The following is a 14,589-nucleotide window of genomic DNA, read 5'->3' as shown; positions in this document are numbered from 1 at the left end:
TCGTAATCCAAACACAGGAATGAATCACAATTAATCAAACTCATTCAAGTCCGACACACTTTAGTCGGTGGAAAGTGGACAGCGGAAAGCAAGCTCCTCTAACTCTCTCCAACTCTAAGCAAACAAAACTCAACTCTCTCTCTCTCTCTCTCTCTTTTTACGCGCACACGCACACTTCAAAGAACAGCCACGGATCTTCCCGCTGACGTCATATTCCGGCGAATCTCCGGTCACGTTCCACGCGTAATGACAGTTCACGACTCTACTCTCTCTAGTTCCGCGTCATCCTAAAGGTACCGTTTTTTTTGCAGTGTTTCAGTCTTAAACTGCAAATCGAATCTTGAAGATTTGCTTTTCTTCTGCTGTATTTGCAGGTTTTTTTTTAAAATACAGAGTTACACTTTTCGCTTCGGTGCACTCTATTTTTTAAAAAAGAAACTTTTAATTTGCATTTTTGCAATAACTTCGAACTTTTTGTTGAAATTATAGCTTTTTTATCAGCTTTTTTATCAGCTTTTTGATAGTGATTTTACAGTTTTTTTTTATTTGAATAGAAAAATGCAGGTGCCGGTTTTATTTCGATCAGTGCAATTTCAATAAACGAAGTAATTTTGGTGTAATTGAGAGAGCTATTAGAATATAATATATATATATATATATATTTTGATGTGATGCATCATCTGAGAATGTCTCTTGAATTTTCACCCTCACTGATTCAGCTATTCGTCTCTCTTTAAAATATTCCTCTTTTCTTGTTTTCCTTTTCACTCAAATCAAGGCCTTTTTGTTTTGAGTTGATTGTCTTATTATTTGCACTGAACTTACAGCTTATGTTTGAAGTGCTATATTAGTTGTTCGCTTGGCATCTGTGTGTCCTACGGTTCTGAAAGTTTTGGCGTTTTACTCAGTTTTGGTTAGCTTCAAGTCGAGAGTTTTGGTTAATTTTAAGTAAATTTTAGTACTTCTAAACTGAACTTCCTTGTTTTGATTTTCTCTTTGTTAATTAGTATGACTGTCAATGTAGGTGTCGAAATGAATGGGATTCAGAGTACAAAAGCTCAGAATATAAATGTAGATAAACATGTTGTTGGATGTCTGGGAAGAATGGTTAACCTTTTTGATTTGAGCACCGGCATACCTGGCAACAGGCTGCTTACCGATGAGCCCCATCGTGATGGTGACTTCCTTTTCCATGAATATATATTTTTTCTGTAATTTTTTTATTAAAATTTTAATTACCATGAGCAATGCTTTCCTAGCTCTCGATATAAACATTTGCTTCTTGATCCTTCGTAACTTCTCTGGTTTTATGTGAGAGGGTTCAATTTATTGGTGGCATATTTTGGAGAGTCATTTTGTTCAACCCATTAAGTTTCTATTTTAAAATTAAAATTGTAACATGTCATTACACTCAGCTTTTAGTACATTAGTGGAAGTATTTAGTTTATTTCTGATTATTTGTCACTAAAATTTTGTATGGGTTTGATGTTGACTGCTCTGTACAGTTATTACCCTGCTTTCTCTCTCTCTCTATCACACACACACTCTACCCTCGTCTTTACAGCTCCACAAGTGAGAGATGGAGATTTAAAAATAGTGTCTTCTGACATTAAACCTTTTCTTCCAACTCTTCTTATCCTGTTTTCAGAAATTGTGCTGGTTACTTATCTCATGTATCTTCTGCTGTGTATTCTTAAATTATTATTTTGATCTAGACTTATTTGACATGGAGTTAGTTGATTGGCAGGTGCTATGCTATCAAGAAGTCAATCAGATGTGGCTAGAATAGTGACTTCACCCCATGCCGATCAGATAGAGGATAAACCGGTAATTTGCATTTTACTTCTTGGTGACTATAATTATATGCCTGTGAGAAATCAGATTCCGAGCACACTTGTCTGCATTGCTCACATTTGCATTATAATATTATATTCTCATCTGTCCTGATCTGTGTTGCATATTTTTTTTTTTTTTTTTGGGTTGGGGGTGTATGCAGGTTGTGTCTGAGTTGAGGAGAACTTCATCAAACAAGAATGCAAATGGTACACCCATGAAGACACTCATAGCACAAGAAATGTCAAAAGAAGTAGAGTCTAAACATAACAGACCTAATGTGGTTGCCAAGTTGATGGGGCTTGATACTCTCCCGCCGCTGCAGTCTAGATCAGCTGCTCAAAGAAGCCATTCAAAAGGTTATTCTCGGCATTCATTAAGTCATTCGTCGATACCAGTGGACTGTTGGGAGCAAGATCGTGTCTTTTTAGACAACCGAACTCAAAGTGAAGTTAATAAGTGCCAGGAACAGAATGAATGCAAGGATGTGTATGAAATCTGGCAACAGTCTCAAAGAACAAGTTACTCAAGAGATAGTTCAATGCAGAAGGGAAGGTGCAATGAAAATATAAGTGAGGCAAAGATGGCTCTTGTTCGTCAGAAGTTCATGGAAGCAAAACGTCTGGCCACTGATGAAAAACTTCGTCAGTCCAAGGAATTCCAGGATGCGTTGGAAGTTTTGAGTACCAATAGAGATTTATTCCTTAGATTTCTGCAAGAACCGAATTCATTATTCTCTCAGCAACTGTATGATTTGCAGACTACTCCACCTCCTGAGACAAAACGGATTACTGTTCTAAGACCTTCAAAAGTAGTTGATGACAAATATGAAGGATCAGGAGAGAAGAGTGATAAACAGGCAAAGAATCCAACCCAGATGGTTCATGAGACTGGGTGGGAAAGGAATAGCCCGGTGTATTCTCCTGTATGTTCCAATCAGAAAGTCAATGAAAATCCTGCTCAATCCACACGGATAGTAGTTCTGAAGCCTAGCTCCGGGAAGACTCACAACATCAAGGCTGTAGTTTCTCCGCCTTCCTCACCCTCAAGAATATCACATGGTGAAGGCTTTTTTGAGGAACCTGAAGAAGATGAGGTGCAAGAATCAAGAGAAGTGGCAAAGGAGATCACAAGGCAGATGCATGAAAATCTAATGGGTCACAGAAGGGACGAGACTTTACTTTCTTCTGTGTTCTCCAACGGCTATGTTGGTGATGAGAGTTCATTTAACAAGTCTGAAATTGAGTATGCAGTAGAAAATCTAAGTGATTCAGAAGCCATGTCACCGACTTCTAGGCATTCATGGGACTACATCAATAGGTTTGGTAGCCCTTATTCCTCTTCCTCCTTCAGCCGTGCTTCATGTTCTCCAGAGTCATCAGTTTGTAGAGAAGCAAAGAAGAGACTTTCTGAAAGATGGGCAATGATGGCATTGAATGGGAATTCTCAGGAACAAAGGCACGTCCGCAGAAGCTCTAGTACATTGGGTGAAATGCTTGCTCTTTCTGATACAAGGAAACTAATGAAATCTGAAGATGAGGGTATCAATATGGAACAAGAACCAAGGGGATCAACTTCATGCTTCACTAGCAATTTGAATAAAGAAGAAGGCTTGGGTGATTCTCCTAAAAGTCTTGTGAGGTCAAAGTCTGTTCCTGCATCGTCTACAGCTTCTGGTGCCAGGCTCAATGTTGATGTTTCAGAACCTGAGTTTGGGAAAGCACAAGTGCCGAAGGAGTTGACTAGTACAAAGAGTTCAAAATCATCTTTAAAAGGGAAAGTTTCAAGCTTATTTTTCTCAAGGACTAAGAAATCAAGTAAAGAAAAATGTACAGCATCACAATCCGTGGATGGATGTCAGCCTGTGACTGCCGATACACCTGGGTCTGTGGGGTATCTTCATGGAATGGTTAGTGCCAACGCATCTCAATCCGTTAACAGTGGTGGCCGTGGAGAGTGTTTGTCCCCTGGTCTCCGCAGACCAGCAAGCTTAACTTCCTCTCCTGATTTAACTGGCAGGAGTCAAAAACAAGGCACGATTTCTCGGGAGGTATGCTAATATTCTTTTATTCATTTTCCATGATCATTTTGTTTTCTTTCCTCATATCTGGTATTTACTTGTGCTGCTATTGTTTTCATTAGGCATAATGAGCCGATGTGGGTCTTGTAGTTTTCTTTTTCCTGTTTGTTCAGATACTTAGACTTCTGTCCTTCTCCAACAACTTTGAAGTTGACAATTGCAACATTTAAGAGAAATAATGACTGTTTATGCTTCCACCTGTTTGCCTCCTACAATATTCTTATTGATTTTATTCAAATTAGATGCTGATACATACACCATGCTCATATTCCTTTCTCTTTCTTTAGCCAAAGATTTTGTTTTTCATAGAAAAATGTAGAATGTGTAACCATTATTTATTCATGTGCAACTATTTGCAAGCTTTTAATATATTGTGACAATTTTGTCCTATATGATATGTTCTCTCAAAACTATATTTGCTTTAGTCTGGTGAATGGAACATACTAAGAACTAATTAGGATATGTCAGTGTCATATATGGAGTAAGTTTCGGAATTTTGTTTTATCTGTGGTTGTGGGCATGACAAAGATTTGCCATACTCTCAGTCAATTGATGGTCGTGCCACTTTGTGTTTAACAGTAAGTTATTTAATATGCTGTCAAAACTTTTAAAAACAAAATGTAAAAAAGTAAGTTCTTTAATGTCCTGTTGCATCAGCTGATGATAACAGTGCAATGAATGTTGTCATTGTGGCAATAAACTAAACTGAGATTTTGCATTGGTTGTTCTTTGAACCTTTAGTTTCCAATGATTTGTTTATTTATCAAGAGTTGTCCTGACAATTTGCAGGTGGACTTGTCTGTGGCAAAACCTGTGAATGTAAGTGAAAATCAGGACCAGCCAAGTCCAATTTCAGTTTTGGAACCACCATTTGAAGAGGATGACAATACATTTCGTGAGTCTTCTGGCAATTTCAAGCTAGAGTGTCCTGGTATATTCTCAAGCAATTCAATCTGAATGTTTACAGTATTCACTTTTTTCTTATAAATCGTATCTGTTCTAACTTTCCCATTTGCTTATACCTTTATAGGAACAGAGGTGAACTTTAAGTCTAACTTGATTGACAAATCACCACCAATAGAATCAATTGCCAGGACCTTGTCATGGGATGATTCTTGCGCAGAGACAGTTAGTCCGTATCCATTGAAGTCCTCATCAGTCTCCTCGGGAGCTGAGGAAGAACAAGATTGGCTGTTGCTTGTCCAAACACTAATACAATCAGCAGGCCTTGATGGCAGGGTGCAATCTGACATATTTTTCACCAGATGGCATTCACCTGAAAGCCCTTTGGACCCATCACTGAGAGATAAATATACTGGCAATGAGAAGGAGCCTCTGCACGAGGCTAAGCGAAGACAAAGAAGATCAAACAGGAAGCTCGTATTTGATTGCGTCAATGCAGCATTGGTGGAAATTACAGGTTATGGGTCAGAGTCAGACAGGAGCATGAGGGCCATGTCATGTAGTGGAGCGCAGGACATGCACCTAGAGGGTGAATTACCCATGCTGGTGGACCACGTGTGGGCCCGAATGAAAGAGTGGTTTTCGGGTGAGGCAGGATGGTTTTGGGTTGATGGTGGGGACAGCAACAGCCCGGTAGTGGAGAGGGTTGTGAGGAATGAGGTAGTAGGGAAAGGGTGGTCTGATCAAATGAGAATGGAGTTAGATAGCTTGGGCAAAGAAATTGAGGTGAACTTGCTGGAAGAGCTTGTGGATGAGGCTGTGGTTGATTTGACAGGTAGGGCATTATGACACCCTTCTAGCTGCTGTGTATTTTTTTGTAACTCAATAATAGAGTGCATCCATGTAATTTTTTATTTTCGACAATGATGGTCCCTCCCATATTTGTTTAATCATGCCAATGTGTCTAATATCAGTATTTATTTAACAGTATATCTTCAGTTTTCATGCTGCATATAAATATTTCTGCCAGCTAACATTGTCTTTTACCGTCGGATGATCCTTAGTCTGTAGCGGCTCTTTCGGTTTTATTTTTAACCTTGCAGTAATTCTGTAGTGATCAAAGATCTTGAGAAACAGCCGAAAACTAGGTGCTTGTTTTCCGAGTAGTTTTAACTGGAAATGTCACTTGATTTTTCACACGTAAAAGTCATCTTGGACTCCGAAACAGAGTGAACCCAAATCGAATCTACTCGGTACTAGCGGATAATCAAGAGCCTCCGCATTGCCTGGTCCAAACTCGATAAAATTTGCTGCGATGTCCATGACATCTAGCGGCCACTGTTCGTGATATTAATGTTTTGATTGAAGTTTGTATTTATCAATATCGAGTTTCTGTTTGAATTAATGAAAGAAGCATTATTTGAGTGGCTCAAAACATTGTGCCAATTTATTCCCACTTACAATTTCTCACGGTGAAAGATTGTATACCCCACAGCACTTATTCGCCCCATGGACCAAAGGCATTACTGTCTTGCACGTGGTGCCAGTACCAGTTTTAATGCCTTCTGCAGCCATGCGTGAACTAAAGGATTACAGGGAGAGAACATGAGAATGAGGAGCCAGTGGAGAAGTAGTTCTCTTATCATACGATTCACAGCTTAACACATTGATTCTCAAGTTTAAGCTCAACACACCGTACCAAGCTCGGTACTATTTATGCTGTTTAGTTATAATTATATTTTAGAAATGTCGTATGACAGTGCACTTCACTTACTAGCCACCAAATAGATCAAGTGTGGTCATGAGTTTTGGAACTTGGAATCACATGGGTGTGTTTATTTAATATGATCAAAGATTGGATTTTTTTCTCTTTAGATAGTGTAAGGAAAAAAGTCTTTTGGAGTTTCAATGATATAATATATATACACATTGAACTAATGGAATATCTCATAAAAATAGGCGAATTTTTATTTTTATTTATTTTATTTAAGAGATATGGGGTGGATAAAGCTCTTATATTTTTTAGTTTCTTTTTTTTTTAAAAAAAATTAAATTTAAGTAACCGATTCAATAAAACTCTTATACGTTATTTTTAAATTAAAATTTTATTTTATTTAAAAGATATGGAATGGATAAAACTCTTATACTTTTTAGTTCCTTTCTTTTTTTCAAAAATTAAATTTAGCGAACTAATTCAATAAATGTACTTGAATAATCACACAATCAAACCCTTAATTATATCACAGGTCTATTTGTAGTTTCAGGGAGAGCTGAACTCGCCTTAATAATGATTAAAATTTATTTTATTTGCCGAGACTGTAGGACCATTGTGCTTATTTTATAGAGATTAGTCTGAAGTGAAACTAATATAAATGCTTAAGGGGCTTAGTGAAATTACTCCTTAACTAAACTAAAGAACATCAACAGCGATCTTGTGATACCTCCATGAAGTCACTTCTCAAATCTCGGGTGAAAAATGAAAAGAAAATCCAGGAGCACTTTTCGTAGTAGTGGGTAAAAATAAGAATGTGCAAAGATGGTCAATGGCATAGGAACCACTAGCAGCCAAAAAGACAAATGTAAACTGTAGTTAAAATAAAGCCCCGCCAGGAGGGACCTCGTGACTTATGTCGTGCATAATGATTATTAAATAATAATCTTTTGCCTTGGAAATTCTGAGGAATGCGAAATAAGTTGGAGCCTGTCGCTGTGAGCATGTGATCCGTAATTTGCTCAGGAGCCGCGCAACCGTGAACAAAAAAAGAGAGAGAGAAAAAAAAAAAAAAAAAAGGAACAGGCTGTCAGATTCTATATCTTTCTACCTTTCTACTCCCTCAGTGGAGCCAAAAAGGTTACATCTTCTTTGGAGCCAAAAACGTTAGATTCTTTTAAAATCTCGTCACTTTCAACAATCGTATAATTTTGTACGTTATGCAGATTTTGATTCTTCAAAATGGAATCACGAGTCATGGCCCACGTTTCTGAAAACGAAAACCATGGGTAAAGTAATAAAAACATGGACCTGCTGGTAGCCAGAAGTGGGCATCTTAAGCAATAACAACATCATTAGCAAGATGATGGTGCCCACCAGAGTTGATAGGCTGTCTACCACTATAGTCTTAACTGAAGAAAATCATTGCACAAAATGTAATTTTTTTGTTCTCTAATGAAGTAAAGGTGGGCATTTCAGATTTCGGTTAGAATTGCAATCCATTCGATTTTAAAAATTTAACCTAAATGGGTTCAAAAGATAGTTCGATTCAATTCAGATTCAAATTCGGTTCCCATTATAATTTCCGTAAATTAGGGTTGAAATTTGAGGTAAATCATTTTAAAAAAAAAATTAGATTTAGGTGTTTGTTTTAATTCTTTTATGTTTAAATATAATTTGATCGAGTTTAATGTTTAACTCGAACCGAATCCAAATCAAATCGATTTTCAATTCTCAATCCAAAATTTTGAGAGTCAAACTGAACAGCGCACCCACCCCTAACTAATGTAAGAAAATTATAAGTAGTTAACCATAATTTTGGCCATTTTCGAAACCAAATGGTCAATTTAAAGTGGGTAAGACTGTAACAAAGACAATGATGCCAGATGTCAGAGACAACTCAAAAATAAACCAAACCACTTGAAAATGAAAATCCCCACATGGAATTTACAGCTACAGTGCGTTAGAAGTGGTTGTAAATAGTATAACGTTGTATAATATAGACAAAAAAAGAGATCTCGTGACTAGCAGGGGTCGGCATCAATGGCTTTAAAATCTATCAATCTACCCACGGGATCCGTGAAATACTGAAGCAAACAACACCACAGGACTAATAAACAATGGCCAGAGCTTGGTAGGCTGAAGGCAATAAGATGCATAAACACATGCCAACTCCAACCAAATTGAAGAGGCTATCTCCAACTCCACCATGAAATGCTTACAAATGGAATGTACAAAACAGACCATAATCATCATATAGATGCATTTTGCGTTTTATTGACGACAGCACTGTTATGAATCCCCCAACACATCATTTGGAAACACCAACGGGGCACACAAGTATTCAGCAAGACTCAAAGCTTTCTATTAATGACTGATAGCAAATCTGGACAGATTCACAATCAATACAGAATCAAGCAACCCATTACAAACCTATATACATCCCTACTTCTCCAGAAATACATAATAACAGAAACAAAAGTACAGGGAGCAAGTTTATACTTCAGAACCGGTGTCAGACTCACAATGCATGTCACTGGTCTTTACTATGCTCTGTGAGACGAAGAATTTTTCATGGAATTCACGATTCATGGACTACTTGGACTTCATGCTTGCTGATGGATTATTTCCGAAAGTATATTGCTCGCCACCACCATTCAGTCCATACTGCAGCATATATTGAAAAGAATCCCATTATTGATATTTTATACCAGGGACTACGTAAGAGATCATAAAACCACAAAAAAAAAAAAAGGAAGCATGAGCAATGTTTCACAATACCTATTTTCCATATATGCAGTTCAAAACTTAAAAGTCATACCAGAACATCCTCTTCTGATTGCAGGAACTAGGTTAGAGAAATAGGTAAAAACTCAAAAGTTTCATTTATTAAGCCATGATCACTCCATTAAAGTTTCCAGAATGGAAAGCAACCTAGTTCTATACTGCTGAAGGCAATCTCCACATGTTTAGTGCAAATTTATATGAAATCAAGTCAAATTACTCACTAGTCCTAGCAAGCATTAAACAAATGGATGCTACCAGATGAAAAGCAGTTAAATCAAAAAAGAAAAAAAAAGGCAAAGTTAACCACATGAATGAAAATCATGGAACACCATTTAAACCCAACCGAGCTAAGAGATTCTATGTATAGTGGCAATTGTAAATCCAAATTAGATTAATATTGCAAGAGAATGAATTGGATAGAACTAAATCTACATCATGGAAAGGAAATCAGCTAAATGAACTAAAAAGGCCAAATTAATCCACCCCCCCCCCCCCCAAAAAAAAGACATTTTATGTGAAAAAAATTAATAACAGCAAATGTTATTCATCATTGAAACTGAACTGAAGCTAGTAATACATAAGTGGCAATTATGAGTCCAAATTAAGTTTATGTTATAGAGAAATGAGTAAGATTGAATTGATCTGACTTTCACATGTCAGAGAGGATCTCAATTGGGTCAACATTATATAAGCATACTTACAGATAATCAAACAAGTAAAGATCAGTACCGCACATAGGTTGTCCATTTACTCAGTGGACTGATTTTTCAGATTAATAGTGATCAACCAGGAAAAACTAGAACAGAGCATGAAGTTAACACAGCAATAGATTATTAAATTACGCGATAGATAGATAGTAGATGCCCAACCACGACATATGACTTGTCTCAATATGCCACTTTACACAGGAATTGATTAAATCTGCATTATCTAATTAATTTTCAAGCTGACTCCTGATTGCATGCTTTATTTATAAGACATACACATACCAAAATTGGATGGGGGGGATTCAGAACATTTGTTGTATTTTCCCTGCCTTATATTCTTATTGGCAAGATCTTCTAACCTACATTTTGACCTTCAAATTTTACAACACAGACTGTCAGATGAAATTTGTCCAACCGACAAATTCAAACAAGATACCTTTTCTCTTATCCGCGAGCTCCAGATGTCAGAGTGAGCGATTGGTTGCTGATGTATCAGTGGTTCCCTTATCCTGACCCTCTCACTCTCATAATCATCCTCTTCATCGAAATTGGTTCTTCGAGTGGAAACCATGGCTCTCAGAATTATTGCTAGAAGCAGAGATAGTGCCTAAAATAAGGGATGGTACAGAAGGATGTATTAGGGACAAATAAAAAGGCAGATATGCAACTATTGGGATAACATATTCATATGCCTCTATCAATGTTTTCCATTACACCCCACAAAACTCATAGTTGAGAAAAAAACGTTCCTGTCCATGGCAATTTACTGTTTAATGACTTCTACTGGTTGGTTGCTATTCCTTTCACACTAGTAAGAGAAAATGTGTTAATGTAAAACAAAATCATCAACGATAGATATCTTCCTCACATAATAACAATAGAAAGAATAATAGCATTAAGCTTCTGGTGTTATAAGGATAAGAATGCCCGTCCATATTTTCTTTGTTTACATAGATCTTCAAGAACCACGACCAATATCACCAGCTAATTTACACGAACAGGAAACTTGTGAAACACAATTTATTAGTCTAATTTTTTAGCATTATTACAGTATTATCAATTCTAACGCTCATTTTCTGGACAATTAGTAACAGCTTAATTCCTTTCCAAAACTTACCAAGTTAAAGTTTAAGCCGTTTCATTTACAATTGATTTGCTTGTTAAACCTAAGGTTAGTATACACATTATTTTACTTCCACTTGGTAAGTTTAAGCTGTCTCTTTCCATACTATAGTAGTTTTTAAATGAAGCATGTAGATCATATACAATCTATTTAAATTCTATTGTGATTGTTCAATCCTGTTAAGCTTCTAGTGTGTCACATGCAAGTCATATTTCTACTTTAACACAAATATTAATCAAAATTACTTGAAATTTAATATTAATCAAATTACTTGAAACTTGATATCTGTCAAACAAATCTGTGGTAAGATTCCAGAAATTGTTGAGAAACTTAGAAAGATCCTAATCTAAGAAAGTGAGGAAATATGCACATCAATGAGCAGTATTCAGCAAAACTCTGACACTTTTCAGGTCATATTTTATAGGCATGCAAAATACCTGAACTATGACCACCGTAATGCCAACCCATTTACAAATGTCAACATTGTCTTCGATGAAAGAACGAAGGCTATCAAGTTCTCCAGTAGGGTCAAATGGAAGATCCTGTCAAGGGATGAGTCAACAACTAATAACATATATAAAAAGAAGAAAGTTGATAAGCTATGTAAAAGTTAAACTGGATAATCAAAGAGAATAACCTTCTCCCAACGACGATCAATTGCAATAAATGCCACCAGAGCTGCTTCTAGCAGGAAGAGTATAATTTTCAGTATAGCATACTGAAATTTTTCATGAGGTTAAGGACACTCTCAAAAGGAACGGGATTGAAAGCAGATCATAAATACTATAGTTCTTATTCTTTTCCCTTTATCCTTTCTTTTTGGGATTTTAAAATATCAAAGATTATGATTCATCATGTCAATCCAACACTTACCGTATTGCAAAAGTAGTGGTACGGCTGAGCATTACAGATTACAGATCTTCCAGGTCTCCATTCTATACCTAATTACATCCAAAACCTGTAGATTGTGAAGTTTTGACTCTTAACTGTATGTTTGGTATACAAATAATCAAATCCAAGCTCCAATAAATTAGCCAGTTGTTCCTTTATCAGATTGCTAGTGTCAATTATTCAGAGGGTATTATACATAGAATTCAAAATTTGTGTCCTGTCATAATTACTATTTCTAGAGACCAAGAGAAGCATTTGTAAAATTAAGGAACACGTGCTTCCACATTTAAAACAAACTAACAAACAGCTCACCCTAACATCATCCAAGTCTTAAACAAACTAACCAGTTAGTTTATAAAACAGCTAGTCAGGGTGAAAGCCAGCATTTAAAACAAGCATCAGCAGAAAATAATATAGACACAGCCACATGATTGCAGGATACAAAACAAAGGCAACAGCCACTTATAGCTTCAGCAGCAATGCAACCAATCAATGCAATACAACACACCAAAATGCCCACTCCCATAAATGAGTAGATGAACCTGCCACCAAAAAAAAAAAAAAAAGCACCAATTACACAACCATATAACTGCCTCATGACCCAATAAAATCAGCAAAATTAACCACCAAAGCTCTAAATTCCATCAGAAAACTTTGACTAACTCTGAAGAGAACTAGCACAAAACACAGTCAGAAAGTTCCTCGACTATACAATTTGAAGCATACGTTTGGGATTAAGGTTTTATAGCTCTCAATCAACAGCTATTGTGAAATAGAATCACTAGCAGTGAGCATAAATGGGGAGGCAGTGACTAAACATTAGCTGCAAAGTAAAATGTGGGTGTTTACTACACACTTTAGCAACTATGTTTTCAAAATTAAGCAGAAACACCGATGCTACAAACAGACTCCAAATGGCTAGAAAGAAATTCATGCATAAGAAAATAAAATTTACTTTAAAAGATTAAAAGCTAAATTAAGGGCAAATTCAACTCCATCTAATCAGATTGTGAGAGAAAACTACCGAAAAATCATAATCAAAGCATTCACTTCAAGAAATAAAAAAGCCAATCCTAACGAAAATAACAGATGACCAAATTCAACTAAACCACACCAATAGCAAACCAAAAGTCAAAGAATTTTAGTAGTACCAAGGAGCGGGCAGCTCGAATGAATTGAAATCAAACCCGAGCCCGGACACGTCATCGAATCCGGAAACCATGACATCCAATGGACCAGTGGAGGTGGTGAGCCGACGATGATCATGAGAAAGCACACGCGATTGAGTTGTATCCGAATTTAGAAAAAGACTGAGAGATGACGACGACACAGAAGTATCTGGGGTGGGAGCCAAAGGAGGAAGAGGAGGCACGGGCACGTGATGGTTCCATTGATCGAGCATCCATATCGAGTACAGTATTATTGACACTCCAATGAATCCTTGAAGGAAATTTAGAAACTTTAGTATGAAAGCGAACGAAATGTGGCAACAATTGCGCTGCATTTTTTTGGCTCAAATTTTTGTTCCCCTCTTTCGAAACCCTAGCCCTAGGCTTTGATGATTATTGCGAAGATTGAAAATTGAAATTGCTGTTTACTTTTTCTTTCTTTCGAGGTTGGGGTGTTTTTGCCGTTTTGGCCGTTTTGGCCGTTTGTGTTGTGTTGCGTGTGAAATTTTATATTTCTTTTATTATTTTTTCTCACTTGTACTGTATTTATACTTTACGCGTGCGAAGAAGAAACTGTTCTTCGAAGACAGGTAAAATTTTTTTAATGAAGTACAAGGTCAATTTTTATTTTATTTTCTTTTTTTAATGAAACGACTAATGGGATAGTTTAAGTCAATTTGGTAAATTTTATTTTCAACTTATCCTAGAAAAGATAGCAACCAACCTTGAGAAGAAAGAATATCCACAAAAAAAAGATATCTTTATGTGTTGGCAGTCAATCGCCCCTTGGCCTTTGCCAGAGAGACTTGAAAGCACGATGCATCCTTCAGGTTAATATGGGTAAGTGGCTCGGCTTAATATAAAGAGTCCGGACATAGGAGAATTGTATCCCCTTTGAGCTTTTCTTGAGGAATAATAATATTTAAGGAAAATACTCAGCCTGTTAACCCCCTTCATTAATCATTATTGTGAATTAACAGAGTGATAAAACAATAAATTTTGGTTGTTCATGTTCGAATTTATAGGGATTGAAAATTAATTTAGATTCCCACCTCCATCTTTTAAAAATAAAAAAATCAAAAAACAGTAGTGATCTGTTTTCCTTTTAAACAAATTTTTGGATCGAATTTTTAGATTAACTGTATCAACAGGTTTCAACAATGTGTGTAGCTATTCAGCCCCGCCTTTCATTTCACGAGAATCCTCTAATATTGAAATTACTATAAAGGACAGTGTTAGTATTTACTTTCTAATCAAACTCAAATGTTTTTATCTTTTTGAAATTAGTTATTCTGTTCATTCTACAGGGATTTGATGAGTAGTAAGTACAACACAATCTCATTGTTGATATATTTTAATTTTTTATTTATTTTTTACTCCAAAAC

General features: G+C 36.4%; 2 protein-coding genes across 6 annotated transcripts; one reads left to right on the top strand and one right to left on the bottom strand.

The window, feature by feature from the left end:
* Nucleotides 1–5,819, top strand: LOC18049267. Of its 5 annotated transcripts, none has more exons than XM_006443621.2 (6): nucleotides 1–293; nucleotides 1,025–1,177; nucleotides 1,748–1,827; nucleotides 1,997–3,883; nucleotides 4,703–4,844; nucleotides 4,944–5,819. In XM_006443621.2, exons 2-6 carry the CDS (start codon nucleotides 1,033–1,035, stop codon nucleotides 5,663–5,665), a joined length of 2,976 nt encoding a protein of 991 aa, XP_006443684.1. In that variant the 5' UTR covers nucleotides 1–293; nucleotides 1,025–1,032; the 3' UTR covers nucleotides 5,666–5,819. The 5 variants fall into 5 exon arrangements, with proteins under 5 accessions (XP_006443684.1, XP_024043843.1, XP_024043842.1 ...); XM_024188075.1 differs by having other exon boundaries at nucleotides 1,008–1,177; nucleotides 4,950–5,819; XM_024188074.1 differs by having other exon boundaries at nucleotides 1,008–1,177.
* A 2,865-nt stretch (nucleotides 5,820–8,684) lies between these two features.
* On the bottom strand, nucleotides 8,685–13,731 carry LOC18049266 (tetraspanin-20). Its single transcript, XM_006443620.1, has 6 exons — nucleotides 13,187–13,731; nucleotides 12,478–12,577; nucleotides 11,782–11,862; nucleotides 11,582–11,686; nucleotides 10,458–10,628; nucleotides 8,685–9,194 (listed from the first exon to the last, which is right to left on the bottom strand). Exons 1-6 carry the CDS (start codon nucleotides 13,537–13,539, stop codon nucleotides 9,123–9,125), a joined length of 882 nt encoding a protein of 293 aa, XP_006443683.1. The 5' UTR covers nucleotides 13,540–13,731; the 3' UTR covers nucleotides 8,685–9,122.
* Nucleotides 13,732–14,589: the final 858 nt, after the last annotated feature.

Source organism: Citrus clementina, unplaced genomic scaffold (assembly GCF_000493195.1).
Source record: "Citrus clementina cultivar Clemenules unplaced genomic scaffold, Citrus_clementina_v1.0 scaffold_3, whole genome shotgun sequence".
Lineage (NCBI taxonomy): Eukaryota > Viridiplantae > Streptophyta > Magnoliopsida > Sapindales > Rutaceae > Citrus > Citrus x clementina.
Note: the sequence above shows the minus strand (reverse complement) of the source record. Positions and strands in the feature narration are given on the sequence as shown.

Bases quoted from the DNA above. Each gene is read 5' to 3' on its own strand.
- LOC18049267 (XM_024188074.1), top strand. From the start codon at position 1,009: ATGACTGTCAATGTAGGTGTCGAAATGAATGGGATTCAGAGTACAAAA. The intron at 1,178-1,747 runs GTGACTTCCTTT...GTTGATTGGCAG, and splicing joins CGATGAGCCCCATCGTGATG to GTGCTATGCTATCAAGAAGT. The intron at 4,845-4,943 runs GTATATTCTCAA...ATACCTTTATAG, and splicing joins TTTCAAGCTAGAGTGTCCTG to GAACAGAGGTGAACTTTAAG.
- LOC18049266 (XM_006443620.1), bottom strand. From the start codon at position 13,539: ATGCAGCGCAATTGTTGCCACATTTCGTTCGCTTTCATACTAAAGTTT. The intron at 12,578-13,186 runs GTACTACTAAAA...TTTTGGTGGCAG, and splicing joins TTCGAGCTGCCCGCTCCTTG to GTTCATCTACTCATTTATGG. The intron at 11,863-12,477 runs GTATCCTGCAAT...GAAAAATTTCAG, and splicing joins GTGGCTGTTGCCTTTGTTTT to TATGCTATACTGAAAATTAT.